Raw genomic sequence first — 17,208 nt, 5'->3', positions numbered from 1 at the left:
TGTGGATATAGTTGACTGCTTTGTTCAGATGAATTTTTACTTATTTTCTAATACTCATGTTTCCTGTAAATACACTTAGATATACAAAGATTATGGGATTCACAGCAATTTTTGTTGTGAACATTCACAGGTCGTGGTGTGCACTTTTTATTGCATCATCTCATGCTGTTGTGGTGTGCCATTGAGTTAAGACGTCCAGTGGGTTTTCAGAGGCTGTAAATCACACAGGAGTTTGCCCATCTTCCCCCTGCAGAACAGCTGGTGGATTTGAACTATATGCGTTTAAATTAGTAGCATGAATCCTTACCACTCGGTCACCAGTGTTCTCCCCTGAGGTTTATAGCATGTGGGTTATTTAAACTTTAATGATATTAAAATTGCTTTGCACTTTAAATTATTAGATTGATTTCTTTTTTTAATTTTTATTTTACTATTTTGTGTGTGTGTACCATCAAATCAGATCCAACTGGTCCAGGAGGAAATTGCCCCTCCTTTTCCAGCAAAGCATCTGGCAGATTTGAACTGCATGCCTTTGGGATTGCAGTGCAACTTCTTGCCACTAGGCCACCAGAGCTCCCTAGACTAATTTCTTACTGGTAAATATTTTCATCACCCTTTCTCCTAATGGTTTTATCCATCCAGGTAAAATCTTTGAGTAGATCAATTATTTCATTAGGATTTGCAAAAATGCTAATTTCAAAAGACCTATCTTCATCATGTATTAGCTTCAGAACTGGGAATAAAAGCTTAATTAATAATTTATTTAAACGGACTTGCAAGCCCAAAGCCTTTGCTGTTGATTCTGATGCATAGTGGTCACACAGGACAGAGTGGAACCACTCACTAGGGTTTGCTAAGCTGTAATCTTTAGGGAAGCAAACTGCCACATCTTTTCTTCTGTGGAGTGCTAGGTTCAAGTCACCAACTTTTTGGTTAGCTGATGTGCCCTTAACTACTGTCGCACTAGGTTGACTTTTAATACCTAACTATAGTTTGTACTCCTCTCCATCCATAACGACATTGCCTATCAGTCCAGTGGTACGAATCTTTGTTTTCTTGACATTGAGATGAAATCTATACCTAAGTCTGCATTCTTTGATCTTCTGCAACAAGTGCTTCAAGCTTCCCTCACTTTCAGCAAGGAAGGTTGAGCCATCTGTATAATGCAGGTTGTTGATGAGTCTCCCTCCAATCATGATACCATGCTCCTCTTCGTGGATTACAGCTTCTTGAATAAATTGCTCAGCATACAAATTGAATAGATATGAAGAGAGAATACAATCCTGACACACTCCCTTCTCTATTTTAAATCATGCATGCAGTGTTCCCCTGCTCTATTTGCACAACAGCCTCCTGGTGCACATATAGGTTCTGAATGAACACAATCAAGTCCTCTGGGATTCTCATTCTCACAACTTGTTATGATCCACATAGTCAAATGCCTTTGCATAGTCAAGAAAGCACAAAGAATGAACAGATACGTCTTGGAAAGAGTGTAGCCAGAGTGCTCTTTGGAGGCAAGATTGATGAGGTTTAGCCTCACATACTTTGGGCATGTTGCTACAATGGTCTATTCCTTGAAGAAGAATCTGATGATAGGAAGGGTGGAGGGTCAGTGAAGGAGAGGAAGACCCTCAACCAGGTGGATTAACATGGTGACTGCTGCGATGGGCTCTTGTATGTCAAGAAGTGTGAGGATGGCACAGGATAGAACAGGATTCAGATCTTTTGTTTGTAGGGTCATTATGAGTCATCCTCAACTTGATGACACCTAATAACAATAATAACATACTTTGTACTAGAAAGGGACAATAATGTGTTGATTTTTTAAGCCAATTTTCAGACTAAAACATTAGTGCTTTATCTAAAGGGATCAATTAGTTTATTTTTGTAAGTGACAACTCTACCATGAACTTTTAGATCTTTTTATCGTTTCTAGAATCCAGTGAACTATACTTTCTATCTTCATAGTTTCCCCGTGTTAGGCCAGCAGGTGTCTCTAGGAATAGGTTTCAGTGTCGTTTTGACATAATTTCATTAGTCTTTGACATTGCTTCCTATCTCTGGATACCCTAAACTTACATAATTTATTTCCTAGAGACTCTGGTGGTTTGGTGATCAGCTGCACTGCAATCCTGAAGGCCAGTTTGAGGCCACCAGCTGCTCAATGGGAGAAAGATGGGCAGTCTCCTCCTGTGTGATTAATTGCCTCTGAAAACCCCCTGGAGGCTCAGCTATGGGTTAGTTCAGACTCGATGGTACACAACAACTATCGCCACCACCACACAACATATTTCCTGCCCCAAACAGGAATCACCTACTGCCTTGTTGCTAAGTCCATCTGATGTTGGCTACCATGGTGGATTTTAGAATCTTTGTGTTTTCATGAATCATTAGTTCTAAGAATGCTCACCTATAAAGGTAACTCGCTTCATTTTTTCTACTTCTCTCCCAAACTCATGAGTGAGAGATTATTAGTAAGAGCCTTAAAAGGGGGTAAAAACACTAAAATTGTTACCCTCAATGGAAAGAAAATTGTGAAGATGCCATCAACCCTGGGAAAGCTGTCTGGCCTTAACACTCTTGCTCTGCAGGATAATCTGATCACCAAAGTGTGCCCAGAGCTAAGCGCTTTAACCCAGGTGAGAAACAGTATGGAGAACAGCAAAAGAAAAAAAAAGAGACAGAACAATGATATGGAGGTTCTTAGCTCTCTGGAGACTTAATTGGCATGTTTTTGGAGGAGTATCAGAAGAAGGGGGGGTATCTCTTAGGACACTACATTTGGTTGACATAGAGGATGTTTCAATTTATTCATGTGCCCTTTGGCCCCCATCTGGCTTCAGAGGATTAGGTTTTTGTCACACTCGTCTTTCTGGAGGCTGTCATCTGGAAAAGGGCTGGAAGTCTGAATTCGCCCGTCTACCTCGGAGGCTCACATCTGGAAGTGGGTTTCAGGGTCCTGGAGAGGCCTTTAGCCCTAGGGATTGTCCTGAAGCCTTTTCATGTGAAATACAGAGGATGGAGTGTAGGGAGGAGATTCCTTTTCAATTTCCTAGAGCAGGCTGAAGTTGGAAAAGGAGTGTTGGCAATGAATGGGAAGGAGGAAGGGAACATTTCTTGTGAAGCTGACTTTAAAAGAATTTAAACTGAAGGCTATCCTTCTTAAAGAGCAAAAGTTGACATGAATGAATCCCAGATGCTTGTGTTAAACATTTCTGCCCAACAATATAAAAACTCTAGCTGCTAAAAAGCTTGAGGTTAAGAGAAGGCAAGGACTATTAATAATTTTTTACTTTTCTTTTGGCTGACTTCTAAATTGTCATTGAGATGCAAGGAATCCATAAGCAGCCCAGTCATTAGAGTTCAATACATTTTAATTGAGTCCTAGGTCAAAATGGAATTCTCTTAGTTTCATCTATGTTGTTTCCTTCTAGGTTTAAGAAATCATTTACTGTTGCAATCTGGATCCACCTCTTTGCAAGAAATGGAATACTACTCTAAAATGCTTCCTTTAAATAGGCCCATTCAAAATCTGACAAATCAGCATGGCTTTTTATAATTACTAGTCAGCAAGGATTTGGACATTTGAATTTGACATTAGGAGCCTTGGTGGTGCAAACAGTTAAGCTCTCAAAGGACTGACTATTTGAATCCTCAGGTCACTCTGTAGGCATAAGAGCTGGTGATCTGCTTGCATGTAACTTGAAGTCTAGAAAACTACTCTGTCACCTGGAGCACCCAGAGTTGCAATCAACTGTATGACTGCTAACAAAAACAATTTGACATAGAAGATAATATGTAAAACCACAGAATTCTACTGGGAAATGGGTTCTTTTCTCTACCTGAATTTTTCTCCATCAGCACTTTGTTTTTAGAAAATGAAGTTATAAGGTGCTTATAATAAAAAGCAATTGTATCCTGCCAACCTTTTATCCACATTGCTTGTCTACATATATAAACACTTTTCACTATATCTTCTTTTCCCTTGATTTGATTGCTTTACACGTAACTCTTCCTCATCTTCTTCATAGTCATATTACTCTGTTTAGCTTATTTATAAGTGGCTTTTACAGAACAATGAATAAGCATCATTCACATGTGGCCAAGGGGGACCAGTCCTTGGAGAGGAATATCATGCTTGGAAGAGTGGAGGGACAGTGCATGTGACAAAGATCCAGGATGAGATGGATTGACTCAGTAACAAGAGATAGAGGATTAGGTCTGTCAATGATGATGAGATTGGCTCACATAGTTAATGTGCTATCATTACATTTTCTTCTTTATGCAACTTTATTCCGTTTAAGTTTTTAATGAACTGTTTCTTTGGTGTCTGCCTTTTGCCTTATTATATTTTGTTCCTGTTATATGCCATCAAGTTAGCTGAGACTCAACGACTCTTTGTATATTAGCTCTAAAAACCTGCTCTATCCTGAGCCAATCTCGTCGTCTCTGACAGACCTAATCCTGTTTCTCCTGTCACTGAGTCAATCCATCTCATCTTGGGTCTTTCTCTCATGCACTGTTCCTCCACCCTTCCAAGCATAATATGCCTCTCCAAGGACTTGTCTCTCCTGAACACATGCCCAAAGTCTGTGATTTAGAGCTTCAAAATCCTTGCCTCTAAGCAGCAGCTTGGTTTCACCCTCTAAATCAAGAGAGACCTTTTTGTTCTGGCAGTCCGTAGTGTGTTCAACACTTTTCTCCGGCACCACAACTCAAAGGCGTTGATGCTTCTTATATCATTTTTAGTTATTGTCCAGCTCTCAGATGCATAGCAAGTAATTGTGAAGATCATGGCCTGGATCAAGTACACCTTAGTCTCCAGACTGACATTGTTGCTTTTCAGTACTCTGGAGAGGTCCCTGACAATGGACTTTCTCAGTGCAGTTCCTCTTTTGATTTCCTGACTACTGGTGCTAAGACTGCTGATTGTGGAACAAAGCAAACTGAAATCATCAAAAATCTCACTCTCTTCTCTGTGCATCATCATCAGAAAAGAGATTTTTACCACTTGCCTGAGGGCAGAGCAGAGCCCAAAAAGTATGACTGAGAGTGGACAATCCTGATTGAAGAATTGTATTCTCAGTTTTTCCAACTTGAGTTGTACCTGTTAATTTTTCTTATGAATCCCACAGTAATGGGTGTTGTCTGTGAGTTCTGTGTGGCCATTGCAATGGATTATTGCATATAATAGTGAAAAGCTGTGTGAGGGATAGATACTTAGTGCTAAGATTTATGGAAGAAGGTGCAGGAGAATGAGTGCTTGTATAATCTCATAGAAATAAGGTTTGTGCTGTTGACATTTTTGATAAGGTTTAGTCATTTAGTAACTAAATGGAACCCTTAATCTCTCGAGGCTTCCATTTCTGTCTTCATTCTTTCAATCCACAAATTCATATTGAGCACCACCTTTGTCCCAGGAACTGATTGCTGAACAATGAACAAATCAGGTTAAAAACAAAATCTCTCTCTTCAGAGAGCTTGCATTCTAGTCAGAAGACATTTAAGAAACAAATAAGCAAAATAAATAGGATGTGAAAGGTTCGTTAGTACAAGCTGAAAAATAAAGCAGAGAAAGGGAATGAGGCCTGTGATAATATTTAGTAGAAAAGTTAATCAAGGACTTCTACAGAGTATCAGTGGCCTTGGTACTATATGTGCTTTGTTGTTGTTGTTAAGTGCCATCAAGTCATAGATGATTCATAGCAACCCTATGAAAGAAAGACCTGAACAGTTATATAAATTTCATCATTTCTCTAAGTTCATAGAATTTTCCTGAAGCAAGCTATTTCAGAAGTGGATGCCACTCCTGCTTTCAAGCCTGTTTTAATCTGGGAGCTCCACTAAACACTGTCCAACATGAATAACCATTATTGCATTTGACACAGCAGTGTCACAGTGTTTAGCATTTAATTACAATATAATTCTCATTTAAATAACATCTTCCTTTGTACTTTCCAAATGCATTTTATGAGAACTGGTTACACTTTCTCACTGTATTAACAATGAGGATACAAGTGTGACAAAAGACGGTCCCAGCCTTCACATTTGGAGACTAAATGAAATATTTATTTATGTAAAGGTCCAATCCTTGTACATAAACATTTTCTAATAAATTGCATTTCCTATTAGAATTAATATGACCATTATTATGTATCTGGAAACAATGATAAAGTGTGAGGAGGGAGTCTGCTTGAGAGAATGCAGATCCCTCCTGTCTATCCTTTCTAATTTGACTAATGAAGCTCTGGGATATTTCAATCACTTTTAAATGACATTAAAAGAAATGGGTCAATGCCTTGTAACTTATGATGAATACATCTGGCCTGTGACTGATTAAGTGCTGGCACGTCAACTATTCTCAAAGAAGCCCTTTATGGCTCTTGAGGGCAGAGACCCTGTTTTATCCCTAGAATCTTGGACACAGTAACACACATAATGCAGGCTTTATTAAAATGGAATGGAAGCAGTTGTTAAAGCGCAGCTTAACCAAACAGTGTGATTGTGATGTTGGACCAATGTAGGAAGAAATATCCTTCATAGGTAAGGCAGCCATAGTTTAAGAATCCTGAAAGAAACAAGTACCCACCAACTCTAATTATGCGTGGCATTGTTGACACGGATCATAAGGTTCAGTGGCAGTGCAGCGATGCCCCTGAAGCTGTTCATGTGTGGTTGACCAAGACAAATTCATGTTCTGACATGACTTTTTATTTGGCCATAAACAGATGACAGTAAATAAAAACATTCCTGTGGAGCTGTATAGACGGTTATTCATTTGTTACTATTTTCTACTTTCACCTTTTCATACATTAATTGTCCTTGTCAATGACCCCTCATAAATCAATTTCATTAATGATGTATTAATTCACTGATGCTTAATATATACCTGCAGTGAACTAAGTCCTTTGTTATTTGATAACACAAAAGGGGAAAAAAATCAACCTTGTGTTTCTGTTCTCAGGTTTAGTGGGGAAAGCGGGAAACGCAAATGATGTTGTTGTTATGTGCCATCAAGTCGCCTGCGACTCATAGCAATCCTATGTACAGTAGCCCTAAACTCTGCTCTTTCCTGTGCCAATCTCACTGTCTCTAACACACCTACCATCATTACCCCAGTCACTGAATCAATCCATCTCTCAAGGGTCTTCCCTTTCTGTGCTGTCCCTCCACCCTCCCAAGCATAATGCCCCTCTCCAAGGACTGGTCCCACCTTGCAGTATGCCCAAAGTATGTCAGACAAAGCTTCAGAGTCCTTGCCTCTAAGGAGCAGCCCGGCTTCACCCTTTCCAGGACAAACCTGTTTGTTCTCTTAGCAGTCCATGGTATATTCAATACTGTTCTTCAACGCCACAGCTCAAAGGCATCAATTCTCCTTCTATCATCCCTAGTCATTGTCCAGCTCTCTGATGCATAACAAGTGACTGCAAAGACCACAGTCTGTATCAGATGCACCTTAGTCTCCAGACTGACATCATTGTCCTTCAGTACTTTGGATAGGTCTCTGACAGCAGACTTCCCCAATGTAATACGTATTTTAATTTCCTGGCTTCTGGTGCCAAGAGTGTTGATTGTGGAGCCAAGCAAACTAAAGCTGTTAACAGTCTCAAGCTCTTTACCGTCTACCATGATGCTATCAATCAGCCCAGTGGTGATAATCTTTGTTTTCTTGATATTGAGCTTCAGTCCATATTGAAGGAGAAACACAAATAGATTTAAAATTATGTTATAAAATAGCACAGTAAATGTGAATTATGGTAGTGGGTTTAATTCTGGTATGAGAATCTCTAATAGAAGTCAGAGAAAGTGGACCTAAGAAAGTCTAAGTGAGCTAAGATCTGAAGGATACAGAGATGAGAATTTACCTAAATGCACTTAAGAGAGAGAAGTGTAAGCAATGGCTTCCCTAGGCTCTCTCCTTGTTCACTCTGGGTCTCGTATTCTTCCTCTAGAAGATTGGAAAAGTATGATGTCATTTATACTGCCTGTCAGATCTTTACTTTCTCCTGTCTCCACCTTTTCTGAATCCTTTCTTTCTCCTTCAGTAGAAACTATTTCCCCTTTTTATAAGCATCTCTATCTTTTAAAATCAAAGCACATCTTCATTATCCTCATGTGTTTATTGGATATAGTCTTTGGCAGGGAAATCCAGGGCATTCTATTCAGCACGTTCTCTTTGTCTATGTTCACTTCACTTTTCTTGATGAACATAATGAAAATGTTTACTGTGAATGCTAATAACAGATTCCATCCTATACCAAATTAATAGGATGCGTCAATCTCATGACACTTTGGGCTCTGTGTGGTGGTCAGAGTTCAGAGGTTTCACATGTCTTAACAAACTGTCTAATGGTTAGGTATTATGCTAGATTTTGGAAACTTTCCCTCAAATTCCAACAAAATTATAGTTATTTTAAGGGTAAGACATTTTAGACTTATTTCTTAGGAGTTCATGGTAAATTTAAATGATAATTTAATAATTGACACAGTTGTTAAATTAAACGAAGTGCTTCTGAACAGTGGTAGTCAGGACCAACATTTGGAAAATATATTGAACTATGGTTTCCAAGATACCATAGATTCCTAGCAAAGCATTTATAAGAATCAGCAGAGTGAGCTATTATGTTGACCTTCCACACACATTTTTGGTCATGGAAATTTTAATTCAGAAGTATAAACACTATGGACTTTTTCTCTCATTAATTCATTTTAATTATTTTTACTATTAATAAATGGTTTGCAGAATGTGACAGTATGATCTGTATGTTTTTGGACATGTCATTATGTGCCATCAAGTCAACTATGAACCATAGGAAGCCTATGAACAATGACTCTGAACCTTGCCCTATTCTGAGCCAACCTCCCCATCTTGACACCATTGACACACTTGACACCATTGCCACAGTCGCTGTGTCAATCCATCTTATGCAAGGTTTTCCTTGCCTGTGCGGAACTTCTACCCTGCCAAGCATGATGTCCTTTTCCAAGGACTGGTCCTTCCCAGCAACATTGTCCAAAGTATGTGAGATGGAGCTTCAAAATTCTTACCTTTAAGGAGCAAACTACTTTTACCCTCTCCAGGACAGACATGTTTGTTCTCTTGAGCAGACTATGGTATTTTCAACATTGTTTTCCAGCATTACAGCTCAAAGGCATAGGTTCTCCTGTCATCCTTAGTCATTGTCCAGCTCTTGAATACTTAGCTAGCAATTGAGAAAACCATAGCGTGGATCCAGTGCAGCTGGGCGCCTAGACTGATATCATTGCTCTTCAGTCCTCTGGAGAGGTCCTTGAGAGCAGATTTTCCCAATGCAACATGTCTTTCGATTTCCTGACTCTGCAAGAGCCAAGGCTGTTAATTGTGGATCCGAGCAAGATGAAATTAACAACCTCAATCATTTCTCTATCACAACACTGCCAATTGGCCTGGTGGTTAGAATCTTTGTTTTCTTGATGTTGAGATGCAATCCATATTGAATGCTGCATTCTTTCCTTGTTTTGTAAACACTTCAAGTCTTCCTCAGATTTGGCAAGCAAGGTTATATATATATATATATTAGGTTGTTGATGAGTCTTCCTCCATTCTTGATGTTACATTCATAACATCCAGCCTCTTTTTAAAAAATTTTTTTTTAACATCCAGCCTCTTGAATGATCTGTTCATATAAATTGAAGGGATCTGTTCATATAAATTGAAGGGATCTGGATAAGAAGCAACTCTAACATACTTCTTTCTTGATTTTGAACCATGCAATGTTCTCTTGATCTGTTTGGACAACAATTTCTTGGTCTAGGTATAGACTTTGTATGAGTACAATTAAGTGTTCTAAGATTCCCATTCTTCTCAATGTTAGCCATAATTTGTGATCTACACAAATGCTTTTGTATAGTTGATAAAACACAAATAGACATCTTTCTGGTACTCTCTGCTTCCAGCCAATACCCATCTAACATCAGCAATGACATCCCTGCTGCCACTCCACTTCTACACCCAGCTTGTATTTCTGTCAATTCTAGTCATTTTTTTATAATCTTCAGCAAGATTGTGCTTCCATGAGATATTAGTGATATTGTTCAATAATTTACACTTTCTGTTGGATCACCTCGTTAGGATATAGAAATGGGAATATTCACAATCCTTAAGACATTTAAAGAATAATACTTCAAATTCTAGCTCGATCACATTTACATGTTCTTAACCTGGTTAAGCAAGAGCTTTGCTGCTGAGCAAAAGGTATTTGACTCAGATCCACCAGCTGCTCTCTGGACAAAGATGGACAATTTCCTCCTGAACCGTTTACAGCCTCTGAAAACACATTGTAGAATCAGCTATGAACTGGTTATAACTACACGGCACAGAACAATAACTTCATAAGCAAACGATCTGTTGTTGAAGATGGCCTTTGAGTCGAGTATGATACATACTGACCCTATGAATAAAAGGCCTGAAGCCCCTCTACAACTATCAACATTAATCAAATTCATAGTCTCCAGAGGCATGATATTGAGGAAGTGAATGCCATTTCTGTTTCCAAAGCAAACTATCTAATAGTTTCAAAATAGTACCAGGACTGATTTAAACTTGAGCTTAAAAAAAGGTGAATACTTTCAGTATTTTAACTCTTTATACATTTGAAAAGTTTTTAATCCAATAAGTTGTAAATAGAATTAGTCCAGTTAATAGCAGTTACCGTTACGGGGACCTCTGGTGGCTTAATGGTAAGGAGCTGTGCTGCCATTCCAAGGACACGTGGTTCAAATCCAGTAGCTGTTCCATGGGAGAAAGATAGGCAATCTTCACCCTTGTGATTAAATTGCCTCTGGAACCACTGGAGGATCAGCAATGAGTTAGTTTCAACTCAACAGTGCACAAAAATTGGTAAAAAGAAAACTTATAGTCAATACTATGAAGGGTTTAGGTTTTGTTTTTTTTTTTTTTAAAAAGTAATAATGGATAGTTACATTCAAGGCATAATGAAATACTAGATGTGTTTTGTTTACATTCCATGAGTACACGTCATGTGTCTGTGAGTGGAGTGCAGGAGTTAGTGTGGGTAAGCAGAAGACTAGAAAAGAGAAAATGAAAAGGATGTGAATCAAGTGGGGTAGTTCAAGACAGACTGAGCTCAATAATGTCTTGATTTTCGAATAATTGATGTGGATCTATGATGAAATCTTCCACAGCTTGAGCTGTCAGAAATGACCACAGTGGGTGACATTCAATAAATATTCAACACCAAATGGCTTAGGACAGAACAGGATTCATACGATTTCTGTGAGTCTTCCTTGACTGAAAGGCACTTAACATTATATTTCAGGCACTCTTTGCTTTAAATAGAGACCTTATCTTTCAGATAATGGTGGAGGTAAATATATACATGAATCACTGTAAGTAAAGAAGCCTAACAATTGTTTCTAGGAAGTACATAAACACACTCACTGCTGTGGAGTCAATATTTAGTCACAGTGACCCTCCCTCAAGTTGCCAAGGCTGTAACCTGCTCATCTTTCTCCTTCAGAGCTCCTGGTGAATTCAAACCTCCAACCTCAGTTAGCATGTAACATGTAACACATTACACAAACCAGGGGCATCCGTGGTAGTGCACAAATGCAAAAAGAGGGTGATGTTCTGCAGAAGGTTGCATACTGGGCAAAGGGGAGCAACAAATATAGAAATCATTACTATAACTGGAGAACAAAGGTGTGGTGGTTGTTTAATGGGACAGAATCCTGTGACACATTATTGTAGAAATAATAAAACAGAAATTAGTCTATGGCAAGTATTGTTTGTTTTAAATTGTGATTTGAGGGAAAGTTTACAAAGATTGTTGATTTTTCATTCAATTATTCACACACATTTTATTTTAGAACATTAATTACAATAATCTAAAAATCATATGGCAAACATCTTTATTTTTCCTGAAAATATTATTCAAAGGTGGCTGTAATTTTAGAAATTGTTGAAAAAAGAAATGTATTAGAAATAACTAAAAGGACAAGTAGTTTTTCATCTGATAATTAGGACTATTCCCCCCCCCCCTTTTTTTCTCACTACACCCTTATATACACGCATACCCACCCCCCACCCCCCACCCCCCCGCATTTCCAGCATGGTGAAAGTCTAACTTTGTTTCATAGACATACTTCACTTGAGCCAAAATTTTAGCTACCATTCCATAATATACCCCATTTTCTACTAGCCTACTGCTGCTGCTGGGTTAATTTCAATTTACAGCAACTCCCTGTTGGATTTCCGAGGCCGTAACTCTTTAGAGAAGGAGATTGTCTGTATTTTCCAAGAAGCAGATTAGAATCCACCAGCAGATCCTTAGAAGAAAGACAGACACCTCCAGTTAAGGGGTGTTCCCTTTTACCTTTATCAGTAAGTGCTTCGAACTGTTTTTAATTTCAGCAAGCAAGGTATACTGACTATGTATCTCAGGTTGTTAGTAAGTTTTCCGACAAACCTTGTGCTTTTCTCTTATTCATATTGTTCAGTTTATCAGACCTTTTGCTCAACACATAGATTAAAATAAGAAAAGTGAAAAAAAAAACACAACACAACACATAGATTAAAATAAGAAAGGTGAAAAAAAAAATACAGCTCAGTCACAAGCTTGTCCAATGTTAAGCCCCACAGAATCTTGTTAGGCGTAAACCAAATCCAAATTAAACCTACTGGGGCTGCGTTAAGTTTCCTACCATGGTGACCCTTCACCTGGTCTCCTAGGCTCTAAGTCTTTATTGGCGCTGACTTTCAGTCTTTCTCCTGCACGGACGCTGGTGGATTCAAACCACCCATCTCTCAGCAGCCCAATCTGTACCTCAGTGCACTAAGAGAGTCCCTTTGTTTGCGATAACTGACGGTCGAAGCCACTTCCATGGAATCCATTCTCCTTGAGGTTTCTGATGCTGTGATCATTACAGGACTTGACTGTCCATATTTCTCCCTTAGGCTGTTGGATCTAAACTGACAGCCTTTGCTTAGTAGCCTGATACGTCATTGCCCTACGCCACCAGCGGTCTTTCTATTAGCTAAGTCAGTTTAAGAAAACAAATAGGCAGCATATTACTGTACTAATGTAGAGTAGAAGTTAGGAATATAGGCAATAAAGGAAAGCTTATTGTTTTGCTGTAAATCATGGCTTGTATTACAGATCTTTTTCTGTAAAATTATTTTTATTTGTGAGGTTTGTATGAGGCATAGTCAAAGAGAGTTTAGCTTTAAATTTTATTTAAGTGCTGGTCACTTGAACTGTTACTTATACACTAATAGTTATGTTGTTTACTAAAATGTCTTAGTCACCACTCTCTTGCATAGGCAAAGATATGTCTACATTAAACTTGAAATCTATAATGCCAAGGTATCAATGAACCCAGAGATGGTTTCACACCCCAGATATAAGAGGAAATAATTTCTAAATGAAAAATATGAGTGGGCCAATGTAATCAAATAAATAAGATCAATTTTACGAATAGTTAAAATATACAAGTGCTATTTGGAGCAAGCATAGATAGATAAAGGGGAAAAATATCTGAGGTTTGGAAAGACTTAGTACTTATTGAATGGGAGGGGAGCTCTGGTGGCCTAGTGGTTTGAATTCACCAGCTGCTCCAGGAAAGAAGGATGAACAGTCTAATTTTAATGCAATTTGCTGTCTCTGAACACAGCCCCCCCCCCCCAAGGGTCCGCTATGAGTTGGTTCGACTTTACAAAAAAAACAACATTGAGTGGCAATTCCTCATGGATTGATTGAGCAATTTGTTTAGATATAATCTAGTAAGATTTGATGAAGGAAATGTAACAAATCCCTTTGTTATAGCTTTTGACTATATTAATAATATGCTAGCAGTTGTTATCAAGTATACTCTGGTTCATGGTGATGTTATGTGTAAATGATCAATATTTCCCAGCCCTGTGCTGTCTTCAAGATCACGAGTATGTGTGAACCATTTGTACACTCTTGAGCCATTTTATCTTATTGAGAGTTTCCTTCATTTTTACTGATGTTTTGCTTTACAAAATGTGGTATCTTTTTCAAACAATTGATCTTTCTTATGATGTATTCAAAGTAAGTAAAGAAAAGTCTTGGTATTCTCATTTTAAGATACTTCCAGATTTATTCTAAGACTGACGTTTTCATTCTTCTGGAAGTCTATGCTAATGATATGGTTGCTTTTGTTAGGTGCCATCCAGTCCTACTCACAGTGACCCAACGAGCATTAGGTGTTTTGGTGCTGTTGTTATGTGCCTTTGAATCTGAACTGACCTGTGGCTAACCACATGGAAGCAGATTGTCCATCCTTGTATAATGATAGAGAGCCAATAGTGAGGATTGTTACTAAGGTAATCAGAATAAAAAAATAGAGATTTCTTTTTAAAATAGATACATACAATAAGAACATTGAGACTATGATATGATGGCATTACATTTAAGCAGAGAATGAGAAAGAAGCTCCAGATTAAGTTCAAAGTTTGGCAAGCCTATGAGTATGAGAATGGGGTATGCATGGAGATGGTGAGAAAGAAATAGAATTTTTTTTTCCAGAGACATTGTCCAGTTTTAGACTTAGAATTGGGAGTGACAACATCACATCCACTGGAGATGTCTTAGGAGCCAAAACCAACAAGATGCATTTTTTGCAGGGATAAATGTAAATTCCTACATTTAGGTTAAGAAAAGAATTCAATTGCACAAGCCCAGGATGTGGGTTATCTGTTTGTCAGTTAACTTAGGGGTTTTCTTTGGCCACAAACAAAATTAATTATGCACCAAAAATGCGCCCTGCTGCTGGAAGAGTGAATGCCATGTTAGCCTGCATTAGCAGAAGTGCACTGATCTGCCCAAGGGAGATCCAGTGGTCCCCCCAGCGTGTCTGCTCAGCAGATCACATTTCACATCTCACCCCCCGCCCCCCACCGGCACCGTGTTTCCAGAGAGGTACTCACAAAAATGAGAGAGTGTGTAGGGGAACTGAGGGATCAGGAAATTATGTCCTGAGGGAGATGGGTAAGGAAAGAATGGAGCAAATTCAAGGGGAATATGATAGCAGGCTTCAAGCATTTGAGAGATGATTCTATGGGAGAAGGGAGAGGGCTTAGAACTATTTTTTATAATTGCTGTGGGAAGAATTGAGTATAAGTTACAGAAAGTATATGTTTATATATTTGTATGTGTGTGAATCTCTCTATCTCTTTATGTCTGACTATCTAATCTCATTGCTATGAAGTTGCGATTGACTCAGAGCTGACCCACCTTTGAGTTTCCAAGACTGTAAATGACACAGGAGGTGATTGCCAATCTTTCTCCCAAGAAGTCACTAGTGAATTTAAACTACCACAGAGGTGAGACCTGTGGATTAGCAGCTCGTCTCCCTGCGGACTGTGCCAGCAGATAGAAAAGAGCTCCCTATGACAGAGTGTGTTCAGGAGGAAGGTATATCATTTTTTATTTTCACTTTATACATTAAACTTGGTGAAACAGGAAAGTTCTAATTATAAGATGCTGTGATTAATTCTCTGGTTCATGAATCCATGAGAAACAGTCGCTACCAATGGTGTCTTTGAGTCTATGGTAGCATATCAATTTTCTTTTCTTCCCCTCCCTCAAATCCAAACATTGTTTAATGATAATCCTCGCATGTTTGCCTACTTGCTGTTTAACAACAGTCCTGCTGACTCTGTAAGAAGCTTTCTAGATCCTCCCAGATAAATAACCCACTCCTTGCGATTGCCTCGCTGCCCAACTGAACTTTTTTTTTTTAAATAAAATTGTGATTTTCATGCCATTGTTATAAAACAGGACTGACATGGGGGACAAATAATGAACACTGAATTGGGACAGATGAACGAAAGGACTGTTTAAAAAGCATGTCAATTTTCAAGGTACAGAAAGAGCTACTCTCTGAGAACACCAACAGAATTCAATTTTATCTATTATTATTGAAGAAATGCAAGTTTTAAACTTACTTTGTATGACTGAAGTCTTCCTTCAAGAATTATTCATAACCATGGAGTGTCAGGAAGAAAGTTAGAAAAATTAGGAAAAGTCTCAGTGAGACGGATTGACAGAGCAACTTGAACAATGGACTAAAAAATGCTGATGATCACAAAGAAGGCCCAGAACTGAGCTGTTTCATTTTGTTTTATATAGTTTCTATGAGTTTGAGCTGACTCAAAACCAACTAGCAACAACAAGGAGGGTATCACTAACAAACCACCGTTTACACTCCTTTTTAAAGCCTTTGTTTTACACTTGCCAAAACCTTACCAAGTTGTCACAGATACTGCCTTTACAATAGCATAACACTAGATATACTGTCATTTTGAAATTATTTATTATTATTATTATAGCTAAAGGTAATTCACACAGGAAGAGCATGCATGAATGAAAAAAATTATTATTATAGATAACATTAATTCTCACAGGAGGAGCATGTGTGAATACAAACGTTTAGTTAAAGATAAGGGGTTTTATTGAAGATATATCTATGTCTACTTCTTTTTGTCAATTTAAATAATTGATCTACACATCTTCAGGGACCTCTTAGAAGCAACGATGGCAATCTAGAGATTAAGGTGTGCCCGATCCAGGCCATGGTCTTTGCAATTACTTGCTGTACATCAGAGAGCTGGACAATGACTAAGGATGACAGAAGGAGAATTGATGCCTTTGAGTTATGGTGCCAGAGAAGAGTATTGGACATACCACAGACTGCCAACCAAACAAATTGGTCTTAGAGAGGGTGAAATCAAATTACTCCTTGGGGATTAGGATTTTGAAGCTTCGGCTCACGTGCTTTGGGCATGTGGCCAGGAAGGACCAGTCCTTGGAGAAGGACATCATGTTGGGAAGGGTGGAGGGACAGCGCAAGAGAGGAAGACTCCAGATGAGATGAATTGATATGGTAACTAGGGCAATGGGGGCAGGTGTGTCAGAGTCAGTGAAACTGTCTCGGGTCAGAACAGGCTTCAAAGCTGTTGTATGTCATTATGAGTCACAGGCAACTTGACGGCAGGTAACAACAACAATAACAGCACCACACATACCTATTGATACCTGCAAGGTATTTAAATATTATTTCAGTTCAAGAACTGGCCCTGTTGTTGTTGTTAAGTGCCATTGAGTCAACTATGACTCAGAGCAAGCCTGTGAACTAACTGATCTGGACCTTACCCTATTCTGCACCATGCTCAGGTTCTCT

General features: G+C 38.6%; 1 protein-coding gene across 1 annotated transcript in view; it reads left to right on the top strand.

Annotated features, from left to right (window-relative positions):
* Window positions 1–2,459: 2,459 nt before the first annotated feature.
* Window positions 2,460–17,208, top strand: part of LRRC69 (leucine rich repeat containing 69) — a 109,244-nt gene continuing 94,495 nt past the window's right edge. Inside the window, exon 1 of the mRNA XM_006884628.1 lies at window positions 2,460–2,642. Within this exon, the coding sequence (XP_006884690.1) occupies window positions 2,460–2,642 (183 nt within the window). The remainder of the gene's footprint in view (window positions 2,643–17,208) is intronic.

The sequence above is a fragment of the Elephantulus edwardii genome, unplaced genomic scaffold (assembly GCF_000299155.1).
Source record: "Elephantulus edwardii isolate Elephantulus edwardi_28Jun2011 unplaced genomic scaffold, EleEdw1.0 scaffold00036, whole genome shotgun sequence".
In the NCBI taxonomy this organism is placed as follows: domain Eukaryota; kingdom Metazoa; phylum Chordata; class Mammalia; order Macroscelidea; family Macroscelididae; genus Elephantulus; species Elephantulus edwardii.
Note: the sequence above shows the minus strand (reverse complement) of the source record. Positions and strands in the feature narration are given on the sequence as shown.